Source organism: Sylvia atricapilla, chromosome 29, assembly GCF_009819655.1.
Source record: "Sylvia atricapilla isolate bSylAtr1 chromosome 29, bSylAtr1.pri, whole genome shotgun sequence".
Lineage (NCBI taxonomy): Eukaryota > Metazoa > Chordata > Aves > Passeriformes > Sylviidae > Sylvia > Sylvia atricapilla.
This window is the reverse complement of record NC_089168.1, coordinates 215,518-238,501: the sequence shown is the minus strand read 5'-3', so window position 1 is coordinate 238,501 and position 22,984 is coordinate 215,518. Positions and strand designations below refer to the sequence as shown.

Here is a 22,984-nt window from a genome sequence, read left to right as displayed (position 1 = left end):
TGCGACCCCTCCGCGTGATGTCATATGTTTTTTTAATTATGTCACACGCCTGCTCCGCCCCACCCCGGTCAGGCAGCTGCGGGGGGGGGAGGGTGATTCAGGCTGCTGTGGCGCCAGATGTTCGGGAGAAGGTCCAGATGTTCCCGGGACGCCGCCCCTGCAGAAGCGCCGGGGTGGCAAAAAGCGCAGTGGAACCTGGTGAGCTGGAGAGGTTCTGGGGGCCGGCTCTGTACCCCCATTCCCCCAGAGCCCCCAAACGTCGCACACGACCCCGGGAGAGAGTGCGATTCTGATTCCTTCCACGCGTGGGTCCCGGTCAGCGCTCCACAGCCCCCTCCCCACTAGGTAGCACCCTAGAGGGGGGCGTGGGGAGCCGGGAAGTCCTTTCCCAGTCCCGAACTGCCCCGCCGGGTGTCCACCCCCTCGAGGTGTCCCGGTACGCAGTGAGCGAGCCGCGCTCCCGGGGCCCGCGGCCGCGTTTGATGCTTGCGTGAAATGGCAGCACGGAGAATTCACTGGCGCCACGGCGGGAAGAGCCGGGGGGAATGCGGGAACCGCGCGGCCCTACCCCAGCCCCGGTACCGCACCCCCAGCCCTGGCAGCACCGGTCCCGCATCCCCCGGTTCGCCCCGGTGGCACCGGCGGTGCGGCAGCGCCCCCTGGCGGTCCTGAGGCAGCCGTGCCCGGTGCTGCCCCTCCGCTCCGGGGACGCGGGGGTCTCAGCGGCCGAAGGAGAGTCCCGGGGCAGGGCGGGTATCCCTGTATAGCAGCAAGGACTCCCCAAGCAACGAGCACTCCTTTTCCGTGCCCCCGCTCCCGTCCTCGGCTCGGTATACCGGAGGGCGCAGGCAGAGGCGGGCACAGCCCGGGACCAGTCACGGGCTCGGACCTCAGGACAGGACCGGGGTTCAAACCGAGCGGTGAAGGAGCAGCCCAGGACCAAAGACCCGGCCCGGTACACCCGGGAATGGCGGGGCCACGGAGCCGGGGCTGCCCCGGTGCGAGAGCGCCCGCGGTAACGGGCGGGGGGCACCCACGGGGATGGGCGGGGGCCTTGGAAGGGCAACAAAGAGGGACCTGATTAAAGCAGGAGTAAGGGACAGGAGTGGGTGTCACAGATGGGGCGGAGGGGATACGCGTGGGTGCTAGCAGTGGGTGGGTGGGGGCTGAATGGGGCAGAAGTGTGGTCACGAGTGGAATATGAGGTAAAAGTGCAGTCATGATGGGAAACAGGAATGGGGAGATACGGGGCAAGAGTGGAGTCACGAGTGGGTGTGGGCTGATATGGGGCGAACGCGGAGCCGGTAGGTGCCGCAGCCCCTCGGTGGGGACGTCCGGGAGTCCCCGGTTCTGCCGAGGTTGGTCCCGTTCCCGGTGTTCTCCCATCCCTCCGCTCGCACGTCTCCTCCCCCTTCCTGCGCTCGGCGCTTCCCGGCGGAGCGGGGCCGCCGCGGGGACCGGCCGCGCCCGCCGCCGCTAGCGAGTGAACGAGGGGCCGCAGGGACCGGCCGCCCCCTGCCCGCGGCTGCTCTCGCCAGGTAACGAGGGGACGGGACCGGGGACTCTGCCGCTGCTTGACACCTCTCGCCCCGGCCGGAACTCGTGCAGGGGCACCGAGCTGGGAGCTGGGAGAGAACGGGGCTCTGCGGGGTATTCCAGGGGCGGAGGCTGCCCGGGGCCGGACGGCTGTCCATGGGCACCTCCCTGCTCCGGGGGTGGGCAGTGCGACATGTGACAGGCTGAGCGGGACCTCTGAGGGGGAGCGAAGCGACTGTCAGTCCCCTCGCTGGGGTGTTTGGGGATGGGATGGGGTGGGGAAGGGGCTCCGGGAGCGGTGGCGCCGAGGCTGCATCGGCCGCCCAGGTGGAAACGCAGCCCAGCTCGACCCGAAGTCCAGAGCACCCGCTGCTGGGTGGGTGCAGAGGATGGCACGCAGCTCTCCTGGCACCCCGCTCTCCTGGCATGGCGATGTTTGGGGATGGGGGGCGCGTGGGGCAAAGGAAGACCCCTTCCCCCGTCCAACCGGTGGACCCGGACAGCGAGTTCCTCGGGACGGGAGCGGAATCGAATCCAGCCCGGACTCCCCGAGCCGTGAGTCATCCTGGGCTGGGTCGGCTGGGAAGGCCCGCTCCTCTTCCTACGCACCGGAGGAACTTTCTCTCCCCGAGTGGTCAGCAGTGGGCATCTCCGCCTCCAGCATGTGGGTGACCTCCCCATGGCACTGTCACCAGTGTCCCACCGTGTCCTGTGTTCTGGCCTCGGCTGGAGAACGCTGGCAGCAGTGGCGTCCCCAGCACGCCGGGGAAACTGAGGCACGCTGAGGGACAGCGATGTCCCTCGGGCTCTTCGCGGCTAGGGCAGAGTCAGAGAGAAGTCCGGGTGTCCAAAGCATTTGGAAAACCTCGGAACATCTGTCATTGCGAAAGCCGCGGGGAATCTGCTGGCAGGACAGGGAAGGTGCCCCGCAGGATGAGGAGGGTGCAGAGGGACCCACCAGCGCCAGGTTAGGAGATCGCAGAGGGCAGCGGGGACATGGCCAGGGGTGGGGTCCCTCCCCGTCCCCCCGACACAGCTGCCCCGAGGGTGGGGGGCTGCGGTTAGCTGCCAGGAAGGGCTGGTAGTTAATGAGTAACATCCGTGGGATGTACGGCACCTCGGGACAGGGAAGGAGACGGGGAGTGTACAACTTGGGGACAGGGTTTCCTGTTGAGTGAGAAAGCACAAAGGCCCTACTGAGAGTGTGGGGGTCCCTGAGCCCTCTCCCGTGTCTGGGCTCCTCCTGAGCCACCTCCTCGCCCAGGACACCCCAGCCCCACAAGGGCACAAAGCCCCTCGGTTGGAGGAGGAAGTGAAAGTGGCTGTGTCAAGGGGGTTTGGGGTTGCGGAGCGGGTGCTGGGTGGTGCTCCCTCTCCCCGAGTGCCATAACCTGCCCCGTGTCCAGCCAGTTTCCCCGGCCACAACTCAGCTGCGTCCCTGCAACCTCCCGGGGTGACCTGGAGGAGGGTCCCCATGGGATGTTGATCCCAGGAGGGAACTGGGAAAAGCTCTTCTGCAGAAGGAGAAGAAGAAGGAAACATGGAAATTCGGATGGGAAGGATTCACGGCACAGCTGTGACTGATTCCAGGAGGGGACAGGCACGTCCCTGCCCCGAGCTCCTCCTGGGCTGTGGGAGGAGGGAGCAGCGCAGCTTCTCCTGCAGCTTCTCAGCAGATCCAGGCATGCCTGGCTTAAGGCTTACGCTCCAGGTTGGCGCTTCCAGCCAGCAGCTGCCTCCCAGGGCTGAGCAGAAATACAGGTTTAATAGGGCAGGAGGAAGGGAGGTATTAGCCTGGAAGGTGGCAAAAGCTGTTTTTCCTCTCCTGCCAACGTCCCACTGGGACAGTGGGGAAAAAGCCCAGCAGCATTCCCAGAACTGTCGTGTGCGTTTCGCACCGGGCATTGACCCCTCGGAACAACCTCATCCCCTTGGATCTGTTTGCTGCGGGCAGCACGAAGTCGAAAGCAAAAGCATTTCTGGAAAGCGTCAGCCTCCAGCCACCACGGTTTGGTCCTTTACAGGGGCGGCACACGGAGCTCCGTGAGGGCTGGCGAGCCCAGCGCTGGTCACCCCGCCGCCACCCCGGGGTGCTCCCGCTGCACCCAGCGCTCGGGGCAGGCCGCAGGCGTTTGTTTGCTCCGGCTGCGACGTTGCCCAGTGACGCTGGCTTCCTTCCCCTCGCAGGGTTCTCGGAGTCTCTCAGCTCCACCTCCGCCCTGCGCCTTGGGCGGCTCGGCGCGGCCCAGGCCCGTGGGGAGCGCTGCCCGCGGGGACTCGGGGCGTGAGGCGGCTCCGCGCTCCCCTGTTCGCCCTGAGGGCAGGGGCCAGGCCTGCGCCGGCCGGGGCTCCCCGCCGCTCCCCCGCTTCCCCGTGAGATCCGCCGCGGGATCCGCCGCGGGATCGGGCCTTGGCCCCGGGCGGGGCCCGGCGGAACCGGCAGCGAGGTGTGTGTGTGTGTGCCCGGGGACCCCCCTGGCCGGCCGGGCCCGCGGGGCGGCGGACGGGCCGCAGGGTGCGAGAGAACGGGAGGAAGGGCGGGAGCTGTCGGGAAGAGGTGCGGGCAACGCCGAGGGAACGGGGTGGGAATTGTCGGAGTTCCAACGCCCACCTCCGGGTGAGGTGGGGCCGTGAGGCCCCAGTCTGGGTGTACCAGGTGGAGTTGCCTGTCTGGCGCCTCATTCCAGGCCTCTTCTTGCTTTCCCTGGTCTCTGAAGCCCACCGAGTGTAAGGGGCAGGTGGGGAGGGGTCCTCCTTGCTGGGACACCTGAGGAGGTTGTGAGGGGCAGCCAGGACGCCTCACTGGGATCGCCCCGGTGGAACGGCGTCGCCAAGCTTGGAGGAGTTCACACTTCTCCCACTCGCAGAGGGTTCCACACTCTTCCTGCTCTCACAGCTCTCCTATGCCAAGTCCAGCAGCGCTTGCCCGTCCCTGCTCCCTTTGGGCAGAAGGAGCAGGGATTCTCCAGAGATGTGGGAAACTGAGGCATAAGTGGGCTGCCAGCCTGCCCAGGATTGCCCAACAGGATGATCCTGGATCACGTTTCTCACTCCTCCTCCTTCTCCTCTCCAGCAGCCACAGCCCAGTGAAGCAGGAGGTTCACACCTGGAAGGACAAGCAGCAGCTCTTACCCCGTCCCTGAGGGGCTCTCAGCTCTCAACCCCCCCAGGGCTCGGGGCTGCTTGAGTGGCCCTGCTCCTATCCCCTCTCCTTTTTGTCCACAGGTGACTGTTCCAAGATGTCCCTCTGGAACCTCGTGTCCCACATGCCACCGGAGGAGTTCAGCAGCCTCTCCACAGAGTTTCCACGGAGCCTGCGCTGTCTCCTGGCCGAGTGGCTGGAGAACCAGCCCTGGTGAGTCTCCCAGGACCCTTCCTCCCCAGAACACCTAAGGGCTGGGGGGTCACACGGGAGAGTGGGGGACCCATACCCATTCTCCCAACTTTTCTCCTCTCCAGGGAGTTCATCAATGGTTCAGACGCCTTCTGCAGCAGCGTGGCCAACGGGATGCTCTCAGCCATGCTGGAGAAACTCCGCAGCGCTGCCGGCAGCGAGGGGCAGCAGTGCCAAATCCTGCAGCAAGTCAACAGCATTGAGGTGTGCAGAGATCCCTGGGGCTGGGATTGCAGCCATCACCCAGGAAAACTTGATTATTTTATGCTGGAAGGGCTCAATGCCTTAGGATGGCCTCTGTGTGACACCCTTTTCCAGGCTTGTGAGCAATGAGTGGACTCAGCGATTGGGTTTTTGGGGTGTTCCAGAGGACAAGAGGGGATTTGTTTGCAGCCCGGGGCTGACCCGGGTTCTGCAGCCCAGTGGCCCACAGGGAGCTGCCACTTCTTCCCTGAAATGATCCTGTGGGGACCCTGCTGAGTCCCTCAGCCCCCATGGCCCCACTCGCCCCCAGCTGTTGGCACCTGAGGGCTGTCTCACCAGATGTTCCCCATTTTCTGCTCGAGTGTTTGATTTCTCCTTCCTCCAGGCCGTGTGAGGCTGCGTTTCCTCCTGCCGTGAGCTCTGGGTTTCATTTTTTGTGTGCTTTCTTTTATCAAGGCTGTTGGAATTGCTCTGTCCCTTTCCCAACCCTCTGATTTATCCCCTCTGGCCAGCAGAGCTCAGAGAACCGGAGCTGAGCAGGGCTCACTCCCAGGGCCCCATTCTGGTTGAAAACTCTGCTTTTTTGATAACAGACCTTTTTAATATGCAGCATTTGGGAAGGGATCAGCTTTAGTCACAACTTCTGGGGAGCAGGGTGACTTTCCAAAACAAGACTGTTGCTTTTTGCTGTAGGAAACAAGCAAATGTTTCAGCTTAGGGAATTTTTATTATTTAAAATGTTGAACCGGAGCAGCCCTACTGTGTTCCCTCCTCCCTCCATCCCCTCATCCCAGAACACCAAATCCTCATTTCTCCATGCCTGGCCAGGCTGTTCCCTGCTCTCAGTGCTGCTGTGGGCAGTGGGAGCCTGGTGGCCCCCAGGATGGGCAACCACAGGGCTGAGGGTGTGGGTGGGAACCAAACCTGGGCTTCTCATCCCCTGAATCCCACATTTTCCCTGGAAGAGCCCACGGGGTTCCAGTGCTGCATCCAGACCCCCACACTGGAGCTCCCACCGGCACAGAAACCCACCAAGCACGTCATCAGCCATTCCCCCCATCGTGGTTCTGCTGCTGTTTTGGGAAGTAGCTAATTTGGGAAATGCGTGAAGGCCGGAGGAGCTGGCATGGGACACGGGAGCTGGAGCCAGCAGGGGAATTCCTCTCCCTGCTTTCAGTAGAAAGCATTGATCCACCCAGGGCAGCTGGGAGAGTCTCCCCCAGGTGTCAGGCTGGAGGCTGGAGAAAATGCTCACAGGAATGGAGAATTCCTTTTGGTTTGGATTTTTTTTTTTTTCAAATGGGAGTTGATTATTCTTCTACTTTTTATACAAAAAAAGACAAGAGTTGGAGCCGATGATCCTGATGTTCCCTCCAACTCCAGATATTCCATGATTTGTGCACCATTTGAAGTGGTTTTAAAGCTGGAAATCAGGCTGTGGAACCCCTGAATTGCGTTGGCCGGGTGTTGTGGGAAGGGTCTGGGGTGGGACAGGGGCCAGGAGCAGGGAACCCGTGAACTGTCCCCCCTGACACCCCCCATTTGTGTCCCCCCCAGAACACCTTCCGTCGGGACCCGCTGCGGCTGGTAGCCGTCATCAGAGCCATCCTGGAGGGCGAGAAAGCAGCCGTGCTCAAACGGGTGGGTGCTCCCTGCCTCCCTCCCGGGCACCCCGAGGTGCAGGGCCGGCCCCAGCCCCTGCTGACCCCGCTGTGCTCTGCCCCAGGACCACCACCTGCCCCTCAGCTTCCACCGGCGGCAGGAGGAGCTGAAGTTCAGCCTGGGGCTGCAGCGGCTGCAGCACCGAGTCCGTGAGATCAAGGCGCTCCAGGAGGAGGGGCCAGGGCGGGACGGCGCCGTGCAGAGCCCCGTGGCCCCCAGGGAGCTGCCCACCCTCATCCTGGAGGCTGTGAAGGAGCTGGAGGCAGCCAAGCAGCAAGTCCTGAAGAGGATCCAGATCTGGAAGAGACAACAGCAGCTGGCAGGGAATGGGGCCATCTTTGAGGAGAATCTGGCACCGCTGCAGAAGAGGTGAGGTGGCACAAGGCAGGACTGGGGGACTCTGGGCAGCCTCCTGCTTCTCCTGCCGGCCCAAGGGGCTCTGGGTGAGTGAGGGTGCAGTACTGAGGGTCCTCCTTCCCCCAGGTGCGAGAGCCTAGTCGAGGTTTACTTCCAGCTGCAGCAGCAGGTGATGGCGGCGAGCACAGAGCTGGGGGCTGAGCTGCTGCCCCGGCTCCTGGAGCGCCTCAACGAGGTGTTGTCCAGCCTGGTCAAGAGGTAACTGTGGTGGCCAGGGGTTGAGATGGGTCTGCAGGGGCTGGTGGCAGAGCTGGCAGGGCATTGTGCCAAGTGCTGTGGTGTCCCTTTGTCCCTCAGCTCCTTCCTGGTGGAGAAGCAGCCCCCACAGGTGCTGAAGACCCAGACCAAGTTCCAGGCAAGCATCCGGTTCCTGCTGGGCCCACAGCTGCTGAAGGCAGCACCCAAGCCCTACATGGTGAGGGCTGACATGGTGACAGAGAAGCAGGCACGGGAGCTGGAGCTCAGCAACTACAGCAACACCCTCAGGTGAGCAGTGAGTGCGGGACCAGTGGGGTTTCTCCACTGCTGTTTCCACCCTGACCCTCTCCTCCACCCAGTGAGAGCACGGGGGAGATCTTGCACAACACGGTGGCCTTGGAGACCAACCCCACCAGCGGGACCTGCTGTGCCAACTTCAAGAACGTGGTAAGTGCCACCAGTGAGGGGCTGGGGGCCTGTGCTGGGGGGCTCTGTCAGGTTTTTGGGGGTCCCGAGGCAGGGATGCTCAGCTCTCCATCCCCAGCTGCTGAAGAAGATCAAGCGCTGTGAGCGGAAGGGCTCTGAGTCAGTGACAGAGGAGAAATGCGCTGTCCTGTTCAGCACTAACGTCACCCTGACCCCCAGCAACATCTCCATCCACCTCCAGGTACCAGCTCCTCTCCCATGGGATGGGGCTGGGTGTGCTGAGCCTTCCCCTGGGGGACACCCGTGCTGCACTGGGACAGTCCCAGGGCAACACCACACTTGGCTCAGGGCCACTCTCTGCCCCCAGGTCCTGTCTCTGCCCATCGTTGTCATCGTCCATGGGAACCAGGACAACAATGCCAAAGCCACTGTGCTGTGGGATAACGCCTTCTCCGACATTGTGAGTGCCACAGGCTGGAGGGAGGGAGCTGGAACCTGGGGCTGGCTGGGCTCTGGAGGTGGGGGAAACAGTGCAGGTGGGAGTGGGAGCCCAGGGGTGGGACATGGTGAGTGTCCCATCCTGATGACCCCCTGCCCGGCCACAGGAGCGGGTGCCCTTCGTGGTGGCCGAGCGAGTGCCCTGGGAAAAGATGTGTGACACCCTGAACCTGAAGTTCATGGCAGAAGTGCAGACCACCAAGGGGCTTCTCAAGGAGCATTACTTCTTCCTGGCCCAGAAGATCTTCAATGACCACAGCGCCAGCCCCGAGGACTTCCAGAACCGCCACGTCTCCTGGGCCCAGTTCAACAAGGTGACTGGGAGGGCTGGCCAGGGTGGGCAGGGGCCAGTGTGGCCATGGCCATGGGGAACCTCATGGCCTTTCTCTGCCTCAGGAGATCCTCCCTGGACGGGGATTCACCTTCTGGCAGTGGTTTGATGGAGTCCTAGACCTCACCAAGAGATGCCTCAAAAGTTACTGGTCAGACAGGTGGGTGCCCTGGCGCTGGGCTTTGGGGGTCCTGATCCCACCCTACCGCCCTGGGTAGTCCTGATCCCTGTTCCCCACCTGTCCACCTGTCCTCCAGGCTCATCATGGGCTTCATCAGCAAGCAGTATGTGTGCAAACTGCTGAGCATGCAGCCGGATGGGACCTTCCTGCTCCGCTTCAGCGACTCCGAGATCGGGGGCGTCACCATCGCTTACGTCATGTGGGGCAAGGACGGTGAGGCTGTGCAGTGCAGGGGGAATCCTCACTGCCAGCAGCTGTGGGCTGTTAGGGGAACCAGCACTGGAATCCACTGACGTGTTTCCCCTCACTCAGGCTCCAGCCAGGTGGAAAACATCCAGCCCTTTTCTGCCAAGGACCTGTCCATCCGCTCCCTCGGCGACCGGATCCGGGACCTGGTGCAGCTCCGTAACCTCTACCCCAACACCCCCAAGGACCAGGCGTTTGGGAGTCACTACAACAGTGAGTGGGGAGGGCTGGGACGGGCCCTGGGCTGCCCCTCTGTGCCCCAGCAATGCTGCAGGGGGGATCATGGGTCTGACCCAGGTGGCCCCAGGGCTTGCAGGGGCAGCTGGGGCTGGCAGAGATGGTGGGCAGGGCACAGTGGGGGTGACGGCTCATGAGTGCTTCTCCTCCCTGAGCAGAAGAGCAGACAGGCAAGGACGGCCGGGGTTACGTCTCCGCTGCCATCAAGATGACTGTGGAAAGTGAAAGGTGGGTGCGAGGCCATGTCTGTGCTGGAGGCGTGTGCACATGGGCCAGGGTTTGCACAGACCCCCGGCCAGCCTGAGCATCCCCCTGGGCAGGGAAACCCCTGACTGGGAAGGACGGAGCTGTGCTGGAGAGCAAAGAGCCCCCTGTGGGCCCCCAAGCTGCACTGGGGCACGTCTGTGCCCTTCCCCACCTGCCCCTGAGCACCCACGGGTACAAGGCCCCCTTCAGAGCCTGGACTTGGCAGTGCTGATGGAGACCATGTGCTTTTGCAGAGACCAGCAGCCTCCAAGCACCATGGGAGCCCCCCCTGAGGCCCCCCAGACATCAATGTTCAACCTGCCCATGCTGCAGCACGAGCTGCGCCCTGAGAGCCTGCAGCCACTGCTGCCCCCCGTCTGGTGAGTGCCCTGCTGTGGGGCATGGGGTGGGGGCTGTGGCCGAGCCCCCCCTCAATCTAAACCTCTCTGTGTGTGCACTGCAGCCCCACCACTCCGTTCTGCCCCCAGCCCATGCCCACGGGCTACCCCGCAGTTGAGAGCAACATGATGATGGTCCCTGAGAGGCTCACCTCCCCCTTCCACAGGTAGGAGTGGGGCAGGGTGGGGGGCACGGTGGACACCCCTCCACACCCCAACAGGTTTGGGGCTGTTCCTCCCTCTCTGAGTGCTCCTGCTCCCCACAGCCCATCACAGATGCTCTCGCCTCCCTCGCTGTCCCACTGCCAGGACCCTGCCTTCAGGCCCCCTGGGTAAGACCTGGCACACAGGTGAAAGGGGGGCACCCTGCCCTGCACCCCTTTCCCCCCCAGCCCCGGGCTGGCTGAGCTGGAGTGGCCATCCCCAGCTGACCAGTGCTCCCAGAAGGAGGAGCCCTGCACCAGCCCCCCACAAACCAAGCAGTAACCCCCCAATACCTTGGGGCTGGTGAGTGCCCTGGAGGACAGGGTCTACACCATTCTTTGTCCCTCCCAGACCCTTCATGCCCAACCAGTACATGTCTGGGGAAGTCTCGCAGCTGCTGCCCGCGGGTCCCTCTGCGGAGCCGCAGGACGAGGAGATGCCCGAGCTTCCCCCGTTCCCGGCCGTGGAGGATGCGTCGCTGCAGAGCTCCCCGCGGTGGTAAGCACGGGGAGAGGTCAGCAGGGGGAAGCCCCTCCCAGTCCCCCCGGTCACCCCGCTGCCTCTGTCCCCAGGATGTCGCCCAGCATGGAGCAGTCATCAGCCTCGGATTTGGACCAGCTCCTACAAGAGGTGCCCCTGATGCCCACCTTCGCGCCTCTCCCGCAGCCCAGCGGGTACCCCAATTCCAGCCTGGCCTCCTGGGGCGTGGGCCAGGAGGCACGGTGGGATGACAGCATCCGGCCAAGACACGCATGAGGGGGCTACTGGGGGGAGCGGCAACGGACTGGGACCCCTCCCCAATTCCTCCCAGCCTTGCCTGGGTTCATGGACTTGATACGACTCCTGCAAGGGGTGGAAAACTCCAGCTGGGAAAGGCGGGGTTGGGGGGATTTGGGGTAACCCCCGCCCCCCCCCCTTCCTCCGTGCATTGCTGCCCGCCCCCGCCGCTGCCGGGGGTCCGCGGGTGAGGGGGTGCAGGGGCCCCGTCCTGCGTGGGGGGCACCGGCAGCCGCACGCGGTGCCCCCAGCCCACGCCGCCGGGATGAGTCACCGCGGGGGCGGGAGGCGGCAGCGCGAACGGCGCCGGGGCGGAGGTGCCAGCCCGGTGCCCGGCGGGGGGAACACCGGGACCCCCGTGGAGGGGAACACGGTCCCCGTGCACCCCCGCAGTCAGCGCTTGCTTTGGGGTTTTGAGCTGTTCCCCACCGGGCTGGAGCAGGGGGCAGGAAGATAAGCCATAAAATAAAGTTTTATTCCAAAATAACAAAATAAATAATCTACTGTACACGGTACAAAGGAAGAGTCGCTAATGCTCTAAAAAGACACCACACAGTCCTAACGGGGGGGTGGGAACCCCGGGGCTGGGCACGGCTTTTAGGGATGAGGAAGGAGGAGGAACCCCGAGGATTTTGGGGCGGGGGGGGGGGGGAAAAACAGCACCTCCCCAGTGCCCGTCAAACGCCGCCTGCGTCGTGCTGGGAGGAGGTGACACCCCACGGCACGTGTGACACCCCCCGGCACAGGGACCATGCTTGAAGCACACGCAGGTATGGGGGTGCGGGCGGGGGGGGCGCGTGCGGGGGGGGTATTTACAGCCGATGCGGGGCTGGGGAGGGGTCTCAGGGTGGTGGGGGGCGCACAGTGAGCTGGCACGTGCTGCGGGGAGGGGGCTGGCGGCTGGTGCGTGGGCGCTGCGGGTGGGGGGGGGACCGTGTGCCCGGCGTGGGCGGCAGCGCTGACGTGGGAGCGCACAGTGCGACGCGTCTGTCCCCGCTCGGTGACGGGGCCGGGGGTGGGGGGATGGTCAGGACGAAGGGGGGTGGGCTGTACAGGGGGCTCCAGTCCATCGAGGGCTCCCCAGCCCCGGCGGGCGGCGGGGGAGCGGAGCCGGGCGGGATGAGGGTATTGCTGCTGCGGGGAGTCGCATCCCGCCGCGGCTGAGGTAACCAGAGCGTCGGTGTGGGACGGGAGGGGGCCGGGGGGCTGTGGCTGAGACCCTCCCCCCCCAAAAGCTCCCCGGGCCCGGAGCTCCGCCGCACCCGTCCCCCAGCACGTTATTGCTTCGTTAATGGTGGCGGGGGCGCTACAGGGGCCTCACTGCCTGCTGGTCTCCTGCTCCACCTTGATGCTGCCCCGAGGGGGGTCTGGGGGGGCCGGAGGACCCCGTTCTGCCAGCCCGTCCTCGAACTCTGCGGGGGAGAACACGGAGATAGCGTCAGGACAGGACTCCACGGGAGAAAGCAGCGGTGCCGCCCTGACCCCTGCCCACGGCAGAGCCCCCCCGGCCCCGCGGGGGCTCACCTGGTCCCGGGGGTTTCCCCGGCAGACAGGGGCTGAGCCGCCCCACGCGCTCGTGCGAGACCAGCCGGGCCAGGCGCAGCCCCTCGTCCATCAGCGTCTGCTGGAGGATGTGGCGGCTCCAGAGCCCGTGGGGCGCGAGGCCGAGGGGCACGTCCGGGGCCGCAGCGGGCGGAGGGGTCAGTCGGGGACAAGCCCCCGCCGCTGCCGAGAGAGGGGCGACAGTCAGCGCGAGGCGCCGGGGATCGGCCACCACCGGCCTCCCCGGGAAGAGGAGGGACCCCCACTCACCCTGCAAGTGGCCGTCGAGGCTCTCCCCCGAGATGCTGCCCGTATCCTCCTCCAAGCTGGCTCGGTACCCGGCCCCGGGGGGCTCCAGCCCCACGGGCAGTGCCAGGAGCTCAGGGCGGCTCTGCTCTCCCGCCTGCCAGGAGCACACAGGTGAGCAGGTCCCCTGCGCCACCCACCCCCGAACACCCACGGCCATCACCCCGGGCTGGCATGGGCAGCCCTGGGCACGTTGTGCCGTCACACCCACGCTCACAGGTGTGCACACCTGCACACGCTCTCCTGCACCTGCACCCACCTCCTGCTTGAGCCGCTTAGCCACAATGGCACCGCCGTCCTCGGGATGGGCCCTGGGGGTGGAAAGGGGCTGTGTCAGGCCCTGTGGGGGTGGCCACGGCAAAGCCCCACGCTGTGAGCCAAGCCACCAGGCAGGGCGCTGCCAGAGAAGCTGGGGTTCTGCCACACATGGAATTGGGGGTGGAAAAAGAGGGAAGCAGCTGGAAAGCAAAGGGAAAAGGCAGCCCTGGCACGGTGGGCAGGGGGCTTTGGGGATGCAGGCAAGAGATGGGGCATCCCCAGCGGCATCCCTTTGCTGCCTGGCATCCCCCCCCCACGCCTGGCATCCCCGTCATTCCCATCCTCCCCACCTCCCACGCTCCGAGGTCAGGCAGAAACCATTCACACTGGCAAAGGGGAACTGGGGGCCGCAGGGTCCTGGCCCCATCCAGAGGTGCTGGATCATGGTGCAGCTCCCAGGGTGTGACATCCAGACCCCCCCAGACCTACGAGGTGGGCATTTCCCAGGTCTGGGCTCACCTGGCGACCTTGAGTGAAGACAGGTAGGTGCTCTCCCGTGCGACCTGTCGTGACAGCGAGAAGAGCTCGACGCGCCGCAGCAGCAGCGAGTTGTCCCGCAGGCAGAACTGGGCGGCCGCCTCATTGATGATGAGCTGGGGGCAGAGATGATGCGTGAGCGGGGACAGGGATGGCAGCGCCCACGGGACAGCAGCGCCCACACGACCCTCGGCTAAGGCAACGCCACATCCAGGCTTGGCAGATGCCACCTGCGTGGGAGCAGACCTCGAATCCCAACCCATGCACACCCTCAGAGCTGCCCCGGTCCCTGTCCCAACCCAGCACATGCCAGGAACTTGAAGCACGGAGCCCACCTCGTGCAGGGTGAGCTGCTTGCCCTCACGGCGCCGAGCCTCGCCGCGGCCGTAGATCGCGCTGTGCCGGCGGATCTCCTCCTCCTTCTGCCGGTCACCATCCTCCAGCTGGAAGATGTGCCCCACAGCCTTGGCCAGCTTCTTGTTGAGCTTCATCAGCGCCCGCAGCTCGGCCTCGCCGCCCCGGGGGCAGCTCTGCAGCAGCCGCTCCACGCTCTCCACCACCGTCCGTGCCAACTCCGGCTCCAGCTCCGTGCCCACCGCCTGCTCCCCGCTGCTCCCGCCCGGGGAGAAGGGAGGAACCCCCGGCTCCTCATCCCCACCACCCTCCGACTCGGGGGTGCTCCTTCCCGGCCACGGTGGAGCCGCTGACGGTGACAGCTTCTCCCCTGGCTCCGTGGGGCTGCGGGCCGGGGGTGTCCCGGCGCTGCCACTCCCCTTGCCCGCGGCCTCGCCGGGACTGGCGTGCCCATTGCTGAGCGCCTTGCGCCCGCCGGTCTCAGAGAGCTTGAAGAGCGGGATGCTGCTGACCGGGACAGCCGAGACAGGCTGGCTGAAGAGCCCCGGGTTGGAGGCCCACTCACGCAGGGCCTTCTGGAGGCGGCGGACGTGGAGGGGCTTGGTGGCCATGCCCACCAGCGCCATGATCTCCAGGAACTCCTCCTCGCCCGCCTCGCAGAGCTGCTGCACGTCGTCCCCCCCTTGCTGGATGAAGGTCTCATAGTAGCCCAGCAGGTTGGCGCGTTGCAGCACCCGGTACAGCTGCAGCTCCCCCAGCGTGCGGGGCAGGGCCATGGCGAGCCTGGGGTGGACAGAGGACAGACGGACTCACCACCGGGATGGACGGACACGCAGGAGAAACCCCCTCCCCGCCCTGGGGCCTGGGGGTAAAGGGCAGACGGAGAACTCCCATGTGTGGGTGTTCTAGTGTCCCTAAACCCCACGGGGGCACTCAGTCCCACCCATGTGCTCCGGGCTGGGACGGTCCCTGCAGCCACAGCCCCTGGACATGACACAGACACGAGTGGGGTCACCTCCATCCCAGCCCCTACGCCCTACCCTGGGCTGTGCTCAGCCTCTGTCCACCCCTCCACACCAGGTCCTCACACGGGGCAGGACACACGTGGGGCTTCCCCCAGCCCTCCCAGCCCCAGGGATAATGTGCCAGTGCCGATCTCACCATTGGCAAACATCCCCCAGGCCCCCCGCCCTGCCGTGCCTTGTTCACCTGCGGTCCCCTGGATCCCATCACGGCCATCCTTCCCTGGTGACCCCGCCCCGCTCGGTGCCCCCATCTCCACCCCGGTCCCACCAGGGCCATCCTCCCCCAGCCTCCCTGCACCTGCTTCGTGCCCTCCAGTGCCCCGAACCCACCCTGTGCTCCATCCACCCCCTATTCCTCCCAGACCCACCAGGGTCATCCCTTCCCCGGGCTCTCTGCCCTGCCCGGTGACCCCCGGTGTCCCATCCCCCCGCCGTCCCCACGGTCCCTTTGTGCTCCCACGGTCCCATCGAGGCCATCCCCCCACGAACCCCCCTACCCCGCCCTGTACCCCCTGGTGCCGCGGTGCCCCCGGTCCCATCGGGACCATCCTCTCCCCGTGCATCTCGGCGCCCCGGACCCGCCCGGAGCCCCGTGGCCAACACCCCGTGGGCCCCCCGCCCTGCCCGGTGTCCCCCGCTGCTCCCTCCCGCTACGATCCCCCCAGTGCCACCATGGCCACGTTCCCCGGGACTCCCGCCCTGCCCGGTGCCCCCCGGTGCCCCGTCCCCTCCCGCCGTCCGCCGCTTGCTCACCGCCGCCTGGAACCGCCTCCGTCCGCTCCGCCCGCCCCGCCGGGCGGCCGGGGAGGGGCGGGGGGGCTCCGGGGCCGGCTCTAGCCGGGGGTCCGGGGGGTGCCGGGGCTCGGGGGGTCCCGCGGCCGGGGCCGGGCGCGCTCCCTCCGCCGCGCCGCGCCGCTCTGCGCGCCGCCCACACGGGCGGGACCGTGAAATAGCAGCGGCCCCGGCTGCGCCGCGCGTGGGAGGCCCCGGGGGCGGATCCCGCGGCTGCCGCCCCCGCCGAGCGCGGGGGGGGGACAGCGGCGGGGGCGGCAGCGCCGGCCCCCCTTCTTTCCCCCCCCGGTACCGGAGCAGCGGGACGGGAGCGGCGCCCCGCACAGCGGCATCGGGGGTCCTGCAGCCCCGGCAGGGACCGGGGAGGACACGCGTGGCACGGGGGAAGGGGGGTCCGTGGGAGAAGCAGAACCCCCCGAAGAGGGGACACGGTGCTCGGTGTTGGACACCCTGAATCCCGCAGGTCCCGCGGGCAGCGCTCGCAGCATCCCCCGTTTGGGTGACAACCTGACGGGGCGCGGAGATGCTCCGGGTACCGGCACCGCTGTCCCGGCAGTCCCCACCGGTGCCGGGAGCCCTTGCGAAGGGCGGGCACTTGGTGTCACCGGCACGCACACGCTGCCATCGATAGGCTTTGGGGTGAGCACCCCAGCGGCGCCCTGGAGCAGCGAGAACGGGAGCGGACGGAGGTTTCTCGGATGGGCTGGGGGGATGCTGAAGCCCCTCGCCCGCAGCACAGGGGTCCCTTCCTTGGGAGGGAGGCGGCGGGGTGTCACGGCCCACGCCCGGGTCCGGCCCTGCGTGGCTCGGCGCTATTTATACCGCGACCGGCGCCTGGCGTGGGGCCAGAGCCGCCCACGCGCGATCCTGGCCGGGGGGGCCGTGCCGGTGTCCGGGGCACATCCCCGGAGCTGCCGGGGGAACAGCCGGGGGATCCCGCACGGGCACGGTCCCCATGGCGGGGGTCCTGCCCCAGCTCTCCCGGTTCACCCCCCTCCCCACCGGCCCTGTCACGCCCCCCTCCCCCTCCACGACCAAGCGTCCGGCGCGGCGGGGCCGTTCCCAGCCCCGGCGCTGCCCCCGGCTGACGCACATCCTCCGCCCACGGCCCCGCCGCTTCCCGGCTCCGCCGCCCACGGCCCGCGGAGGGGGAGCGGGGGGGCCTCCCGAGCCCGCTCCCCGCTGCCCGCCCACGGGCGGCCACCGCCCCACGGGGAGGGACCCCCGCGGAGGGCGGCACCCACTTCCCGCGGCTGGGGGAAGGGACGGTGCCGGCAGCGGGGCGAACCGGAGCCCCCCGGCCGAGGCGAGAGGCGAACCGCTCTTTCTCCCGTGGGATGCGGACACCCGCGGCGCGCCGCGGGTCACCAGTGACCCTCGTGCCGTGTCCGCCCTGGCAGAGCCCCGGCGGGGCCGTGGGGTCGCGGAGCCCGGGACAGCTTCGGCTGCCGGGGGAGGGGCGGGGGGGGCGAGGGGCGGGAGCTGCGCGCCCCCCACGCGTGACCCATTCACACAAACAACGCGAGGCCGCGCCCTGATAGGCGGGGGCGGTTGTCAATCATATGGATACACGAGGGCGTGGAGGGTGTGGCCGGTCGGGCCTGCGCTCTGATTGGTCGAGGGGCGTGTCCGTCAGAGCTGTTACCGGAGCGGGGCGTGGCTGTTGAGTGACTGGCGGGGACGGGCATGCTGGTCACCGTGGTAACCGGGGGCGGGAATACGGCTGCTTCCTGCAAGCGCACTGTTGATAGGTTAAATCCACTGTCAATCAAAGTGGCAGGCAGCAGGGGGCGGGCGCGAGATAGGAGGGGATGTTTGATAGGGTAAATCAGCTGTCAATCAACGACAAAGCCCGGCGAGGTCCTCTCCTATTGGCTGTGGGTGCTTCTCGGCGGCCGAGCCAGACGGAAGCGGAAATGGCCGGCGCAGCCGCGGCGGGAGGGATGAAACCGGCTCCGGGGCGGCGGCGGCTCCTGGAGCAGCCCGTGCTGCTGTTGCTGTTGGTGTTTCTGTCCTTCCTTCTCCTGGAGGCTGCAGGTGCGGGGGGCAGCGGCGTCCATGGGCGGGGACCGGAGGGAGTCATGGTGGGGAGCGGGACGGCGATAGCCGCCGGGCCAACATGGCGGGAGAATGGGACCAGCGGCCTGGACCACGGGGAACTGCCCGGTGCCCGCTGAGAGGCCCCCAGAGCACCCTCGGAACCCTTCCCGGGGCCTCCACGTTCAGAGGGTCGGTGCGGCCCGGCGGGACCGCGATTTCATGTCCCGCTGTTCCGATCCCCTAGTATGATCGGGCCTCCCGTGTGATTCGGGAACCTCTTCACCTCGAGGGGCGAGTGCATGCCAGAGACACCCTCGGATTTACGTCCCTGAGGTCGGGTTTTGGAACTAGGAGTCGATCTAGAAGGGACGCAGGGATGGGCCTGTGCTGATCCCCTCAGCCCAGGGCATGGGGTTATCCCAAAAAGGAACCAGAGGGTGTTTTCCAAGGAAAACAGCAGAAGGACTGTGGGCAGTATGCCTAAGTGGAGGATCCTCAGGGAGGGAAAGGGTTTGGTAGGTGAAGCAGAGGGCAGCAGGGCTTGAATCCCTCCCTCTGTGCTTCCCAGGCATCAAGGATCCCATCATCCCGCTCCAGGACGGTCACACGTCCCACTACAAGGAATCCCAACGCTTCTGCTACACCAACACACGTGTCCCACAATGGAACGACATCTGGACCAGGACACAGGTGACAGCAGGAGGAGGACAAGGAGGAGGCAGCAGATCCTCCCTGCCCCACCCCTTCCATCCATTTCCCCCTGGCTTCCCGCAGATCCGCGTCACCAGCAGCCGGATGATCCGCGTCACCCAGGTGGACAGCGAAGAGGAGCTGGAGAAGTTCAGCGTGTGGAACGTGGTGTTCTCCTTCCTGCGGGGGAAGCTCAACGACACCAGCATCGACGTGGATCTCTACAGCAACAAAACCTGCCTCAAGGTCGAGCTGCTGGAGCCCGGCACCATCTACTCCGTCATCCTCTTCCGACGTACGTCCCCTCCCCTGTGGGGCAAAGGGGGCCTGGGGCTGCCTAGGGGACAGCAGGACGTGGCAGCTCATCATCCAAAGACCTGTTCCTTCCTCAGGAAGGGAATTTGGTCTGCAGAAGGAATTTGGGGTGCTTGGAAGTTCACCTGGATGCTGTCCCATCTCTTGTCCTTGTGACCCTGTCCCGCCGTGCCCCTCTCCACTGGGATTCGTTTTCTTTCCAGGCTTTGATCCTAAGCTGTTCCTTGTTTCCTTCCTGGGCCTGCTGTTGTTTTTCTGTGGGGACACACTGAGCAGGTGAGCCCCCTCCTTTCCCGGGGGGCTGGGGCAGGTGGGCAGTGCCCATTGGCTCCTGGGTGGGGGTGTTTGTGCACAGGTATCCATAAAACACCTGCTGGGATTGATTCCCTGTGTGATCATTGCAGGAGCCAAATCTTCTACTACTCAGCTGGGATCAGTGTTGGCTTGTTGGCCTCGCTGCTTGTCCTCGTCTACATGATGTCCAAGGTCATGCCCAAGGTAGGTGTCATGTCTTGAGGGGCTCAGAGGCCTTGTAGCCCTTTCCATACCTGGACTGGGATGGACTGGGTTTGGTACAGAGCAGCTCAGCACCTGGGGAAGGTATCCATGACCTGCCTGCAACCCGTCCTGTGCTCCCCCAGAAAAGCCCTGTGTACTTCCTGCTGGTCGGAGGTTGGTCCTTTTCCCTGTACCTGCTCCAGCTGATCTTCAAGAACCTGCAGGAGATCTGCAAGTTCTACTGGCAGTACCTGTTAGGTAGGTGGGAGCTCTGGGATTCACCACTTCGCCAGGTGAAAGTCTCCCAGCGGAGCTGGAACGTGCTGGGGAGCAATGCTGAGGCTTCCTATCCCTGCTGCTGCTCCCAGGGGATGGTATCAGCTTCTCCCTCATCCTCAAAGAGCCCTCAATTTCTGCCCCATCCCTGACCTGTCCCACAGGTTACCTGCTGTTCGTGGGCCTCCTGAGCTTCGCCGTGTGCTACAGGTACGGCCCCTTGGAGAACGAGCGGAGCATCAACCTCCTCTCCTGGGCCCTGCAGCTCCTGGGGCTGCTGATGATGTACTCGGGCATCCAGATCCACCCCATCGCCCTGGCCCTGGTGCTCATCGCTGTCTGCACCAAGAACCTGGACTACCCCCTGCAATGGGCCTTCGCTGCCTACCGGTGAGGCCTGTGGGATTCCAGCTTGCTCACACATCTCAGCTGGGTTGGGATGAGCTGCTGGATGGAGCCTGTGGCACGGAACGGGGTTGTTTTCACTGGGGTTTGGGAGTGGGATGGGTAACTCTGCCCTTTTTCCCCTGGGACTGGTGCAGGAGAGGGCCCTTGGGAGCAAGGAGCAGAGGGTAGAGGGGTGTGTTCCACTTTCCTCACTGCCAGCTGGCTCAGGAGCTGGGCCTGTCCTGGGAGCTCGGGCTGCCCTAGGGATTCATGTCTCAGAAACTGGTTCTGCCCCAGAGATTCATGTTCCAGGAGCTGGTCCTGCCCCAGATTTCCTGTTCTGGGAGGTGATCCTGCCTCAGGATCTGGTCTTGCCTTAGAGTTCCTGCTCCAGGGATCCTCCTCTGGGGTCCTGCCCTGGGAGCTGCTCCCACCCCATCCAGGCAGGCATTAACTGGTGTTGCCCCCCCTGCAGGAGGGTGCAGAGTTCCAGGTTGGGCCCGACCCCCCCTCGGCTGCTGTCAGAGGAGGAATATCGGCTCCAGGGCGAGGTGGAGACCCAAAAGGCCCTGGCAGAGCTGCGGAGCGTCTGCCAGAGCCCCGAATTCTCTGCCTGGAGCACAGTGTCCCGCATCCAGTCTCCCAAAAGGTAACATCCCTGTCAGCAAGCTTGGGGTGGCCACCCTGTGTCCCTCTGTGCTGTCACCTCTGTCCTTAGAGACAGAGACACGCATCTGTGGTGTGTGGGAGCACAGAGTGCTGTAAAAGAAGGATGGATAACACCAGGTCCCAGCACCAAAATGCTTTACCTGTGTGTGTCAGGGCCTGTCCAGAGGCCAACCCAACCTGCTGCTCCACGTCTTCTCCCAGATTTGCTGACTTTGTGGCTGGTGCTTCCCATGTCACCCCCAACGAGGTGTCAGCCCACGAGAGGGAGTTCGGCCTGGCAAGTCTCTCCATTGACGAGCAGCTCTTTGAGGAGGATGATGATGATGAAGAAGAGGAGGAGGAAAATATCAATTACTCCTATGCTGGGAATCACAGGAGTGATTCCCTGCCCCACAACCACCTGGATGTCCAGTGAGGTCAGCTGCCCTGGGGCCAAGGAGCAGAACAACAACTGGGGCTGCTCCAGTCATGGTGGGGATGGTCCTTGTGGGGATGGACCCCCTCTGACAGGGAGAAAAGGGGGTTTCACCTCCCTTCCCCTGCAGCTCCTCCCTGAGGTGTGAATGCTGTTGTCAGCACAGCTCTGGGTGTTTGGGGGGTGGGAGACATGGGAGCCCCCCAAGGCTGGGAGACCACCTGGTCCTGGATGCAGCCTGGACCCACCCCAACTTTTGCAGTGGGTGTTTGTGAGCTCCCAGGGTGGCACCCCCAGGGCAGGGACCCTCTCTTAAACCTGGGTGCTTATCCTGCTCCATCCTTCAGTGCCACAGCTGTGGGCTGCAGACAGGAGCCCCTTTCCCCTCGCTGGACACTGGACAGCCTGGGGTGGGGATGGACCTTCCCCTCCATCTCCTGTGCAGGTGCCTGAGGGTGACACACATGAGAAGAACTTTGGACTCATCCCGCTGGTACCTGTGTGCTCAGCACCTGGCTGGAGCCTTGATGAGTGAGCTGCCAGTGACCTGCTCCTCCTCCTCCTGTTACAAATAAGTTAGAGGGCTCCAGCTGGTCGGGCCACTCCTCTGCCTTGGCTTCAATCCTGTCTGGATACCAAAATCTTCAGGGCTTCCCTGATGGAGCTGTGGAGCCTCAGGGTCTGCTGGTTGTCCCTGGGTGGGATGTTGGGGTAGAGGCTGTGCTCAGCCCCCTCTCCCCATGCTGGAGCTCAGGATGAGTGTGGATGTGCTTCCTCTCTGCCTCACTGCCCTTCTGCTGTTACTCCCAGTGGGTGTGGGCAGGGACCGAGGGTGACCCCACCGATGTTCCAGCCCCCAGTGCTGGCTGGAGAGCTCTGCCAAAGCACAGAGCTGGAGGGGACATCCCAATCTATGCAATTTGCTAAGCAATAGTGCTGCCCTCACCTCCTCGCAGTGTCTCAGCTGCCCTGGGGACCCCCCAGCCCAGCCCCTACCTCACCTGGAGCTTCTGCCATCAGTTTGTCCCAATCCCAGGTCTGTCCCTTTGCTCCCCAGCCCTCACTGCACTTTCCTCCCCGCTCGTGTGTGAGCAGATTCTGTTACTCTGACCCCCCCGCCTGCAGCGTGGTGAATGACTGATTATATTTTTAATAAAGATGTATTTTTCAGGTCTTGAGCCTCATTTGTTCGTCCCGCTGTGACCCCAGGGCTCAGCCACCTGTGGGAGATCTTTCTGCTGGGGATGGTGTGTGGGGACACAACAGCCTCTGGGTGACACAATCCCTGTAGCAGGACCTACCGTGGCCTCAGGCTGGGCTGGGACCAGGTGTCCTCTTTGGGGACACATGCTTCCCTGGGGACAGGTGTCCTCCATCGAGCACCCCTGGGCAGTCCCCGTTCTCCTGCCCTGTACCTTGCCCGTTTCCCGCAGCTCAGCAGAGGAAGCTCCCTTTGTTTGCTCGGCTCCAGGATTTTCCCTCCTTGTTCCTGCTCTGAGCTGCCGGGTGGGGAAGGCACACAGCGGCCGAGCAGGGGCTGTAGCCGGCAGCACTCGGCGTCCATCCCCACCGGCTGCTCCTTCGTGCCTCAGTTTCCCCATCTGGGAGCTCTGGGGGAGGGCCCTGCGGCCCCCCGCCCCTCCGTGGGCCGGACAGGGCCAGTACTGGGGGCTGGGTTGGGCTGAGCCCCGCCGGTTCCGGGGCAGCTCCAGCTGAAGCCGCTCCAGCTGAAGCCGCTCCAGCATCTGCTGCTCTGCCACCGGGAGGTGAGTCGGGGACCCCTCTGCTTCCAGACAGCGCCTGAAGCGCCCGAGCCCCCCAGTCCTCAGCTGGATGGGGGTACCCTGTCCCCATAACCCCCATCCCAGGGCACCTGCACCCCACGGGCCATGGGGAAACGGGGTGTGGGGACCGGGGTGAGCCCA

General features: G+C 65.3%; 3 protein-coding genes across 6 annotated transcripts; 2 read left to right on the top strand and 1 right to left on the bottom strand.

Moving 5' to 3' along the window:
• Positions 1-1,459: 1,459 nt before the first annotated feature.
• On the top strand, positions 1,460-11,474 carry STAT6 (signal transducer and activator of transcription 6). Of its 2 annotated transcripts, none has more exons than XM_066337444.1 (20): positions 1,460-1,538; positions 4,762-4,891; positions 4,996-5,134; positions 6,692-6,775; positions 6,861-7,165; positions 7,280-7,411; positions 7,511-7,699; positions 7,771-7,858; positions 7,956-8,078; positions 8,205-8,297; positions 8,443-8,649; positions 8,732-8,826; positions 8,924-9,060; positions 9,160-9,306; positions 9,489-9,558; positions 9,831-9,956; positions 10,040-10,141; positions 10,241-10,306; positions 10,530-10,676; positions 10,751-11,474. In XM_066337444.1, exons 2-20 carry the CDS (start codon positions 4,776-4,778, stop codon positions 10,932-10,934), a joined length of 2,550 nt encoding a protein of 849 aa, XP_066193541.1. In that variant the 5' UTR covers positions 1,460-1,538; positions 4,762-4,775; the 3' UTR covers positions 10,935-11,474. The 2 variants fall into 2 exon arrangements, with proteins under 2 accessions (XP_066193541.1, XP_066193540.1); XM_066337443.1 differs by lacking the exon at positions 1,460-1,538 and adding an exon at positions 3,760-3,983.
• Positions 11,410-15,931, bottom strand: NAB2 (NGFI-A binding protein 2). 3 transcript variants are annotated; one of them, XM_066337451.1, is made up of 7 exons: positions 15,731-15,931; positions 13,934-14,735; positions 13,581-13,714; positions 13,063-13,114; positions 12,768-12,900; positions 12,480-12,680; positions 11,410-12,367 (listed from the first exon to the last, which is right to left on the bottom strand). In XM_066337451.1, the coding sequence occupies exons 2-7, from the start codon at positions 14,726-14,728 to the stop codon at positions 12,273-12,275; spliced, it is 1,410 nt and encodes a 469-aa protein (XP_066193548.1). In that variant the 5' UTR covers positions 14,729-14,735; positions 15,731-15,931; the 3' UTR covers positions 11,410-12,272. The 3 variants fall into 3 exon arrangements, with proteins under 3 accessions (XP_066193548.1, XP_066193549.1, XP_066193550.1); XM_066337452.1 differs by lacking the exon at positions 12,480-12,680 and having other exon boundaries at positions 15,731-15,930; XM_066337453.1 differs by lacking the exon at positions 15,731-15,931 and having other exon boundaries at positions 13,934-14,952.
• Positions 15,932-17,602: 1,671 nt separating this feature from the next.
• NEMP1 (nuclear envelope integral membrane protein 1) lies at positions 17,603-22,232 on the top strand. The gene is made up of 10 exons (XM_066337455.1): positions 17,603-17,806; positions 18,378-18,499; positions 18,584-18,794; positions 19,018-19,090; positions 19,219-19,312; positions 19,456-19,570; positions 19,753-19,978; positions 20,451-20,624; positions 20,846-21,060; positions 21,505-22,232. The coding sequence occupies exons 1-9, from the start codon at positions 17,686-17,688 to the stop codon at positions 21,057-21,059; spliced, it is 1,350 nt and encodes a 449-aa protein (XP_066193552.1). The 5' UTR covers positions 17,603-17,685; the 3' UTR covers position 21,060; positions 21,505-22,232.
• Positions 22,233-22,984: the final 752 nt, after the last annotated feature.

Coding starts and splice junctions, on each gene's coding strand:
- STAT6 (XM_066337444.1), top strand. CDS start 4,776: ATGTCCCTCTGGAACCTCGTGTCCCACATGCCACCGGAGGAGTTCAGC. Junction 4,892..4,995: donor TGGCTGGAGAACCAGCCCTG/GTGAGTCTCCCA, acceptor TCTCCTCTCCAG/GGAGTTCATCAATGGTTCAG. Junction 5,135..6,691: donor AGCAAGTCAACAGCATTGAG/GTGTGCAGAGAT, acceptor TGTCCCCCCCAG/AACACCTTCCGTCGGGACCC.
- NAB2 (XM_066337451.1), bottom strand. CDS start 14,728: ATGGCCCTGCCCCGCACGCTGGGGGAGCTGCAGCTGTACCGGGTGCTG. Junction 12,901..13,062: donor CTAAGCGGCTCAAGCAGGAG/GTGGGTGCAGGT, acceptor TGCTCCTGGCAG/GCGGGAGAGCAGAGCCGCCC. Junction 12,681..12,767: donor CCTCGACGGCCACTTGCAGG/GTGAGTGGGGGT, acceptor CTCTCTCGGCAG/CGGCGGGGGCTTGTCCCCGA.
- NEMP1 (XM_066337455.1), top strand. CDS start 17,686: ATGGCCGGCGCAGCCGCGGCGGGAGGGATGAAACCGGCTCCGGGGCGG. Junction 19,313..19,455: donor TGTCCAAGGTCATGCCCAAG/GTAGGTGTCATG, acceptor GTGCTCCCCCAG/AAAAGCCCTGTGTACTTCCT. Junction 19,979..20,450: donor TGGGCCTTCGCTGCCTACCG/GTGAGGCCTGTG, acceptor CCCCCCCTGCAG/GAGGGTGCAGAGTTCCAGGT.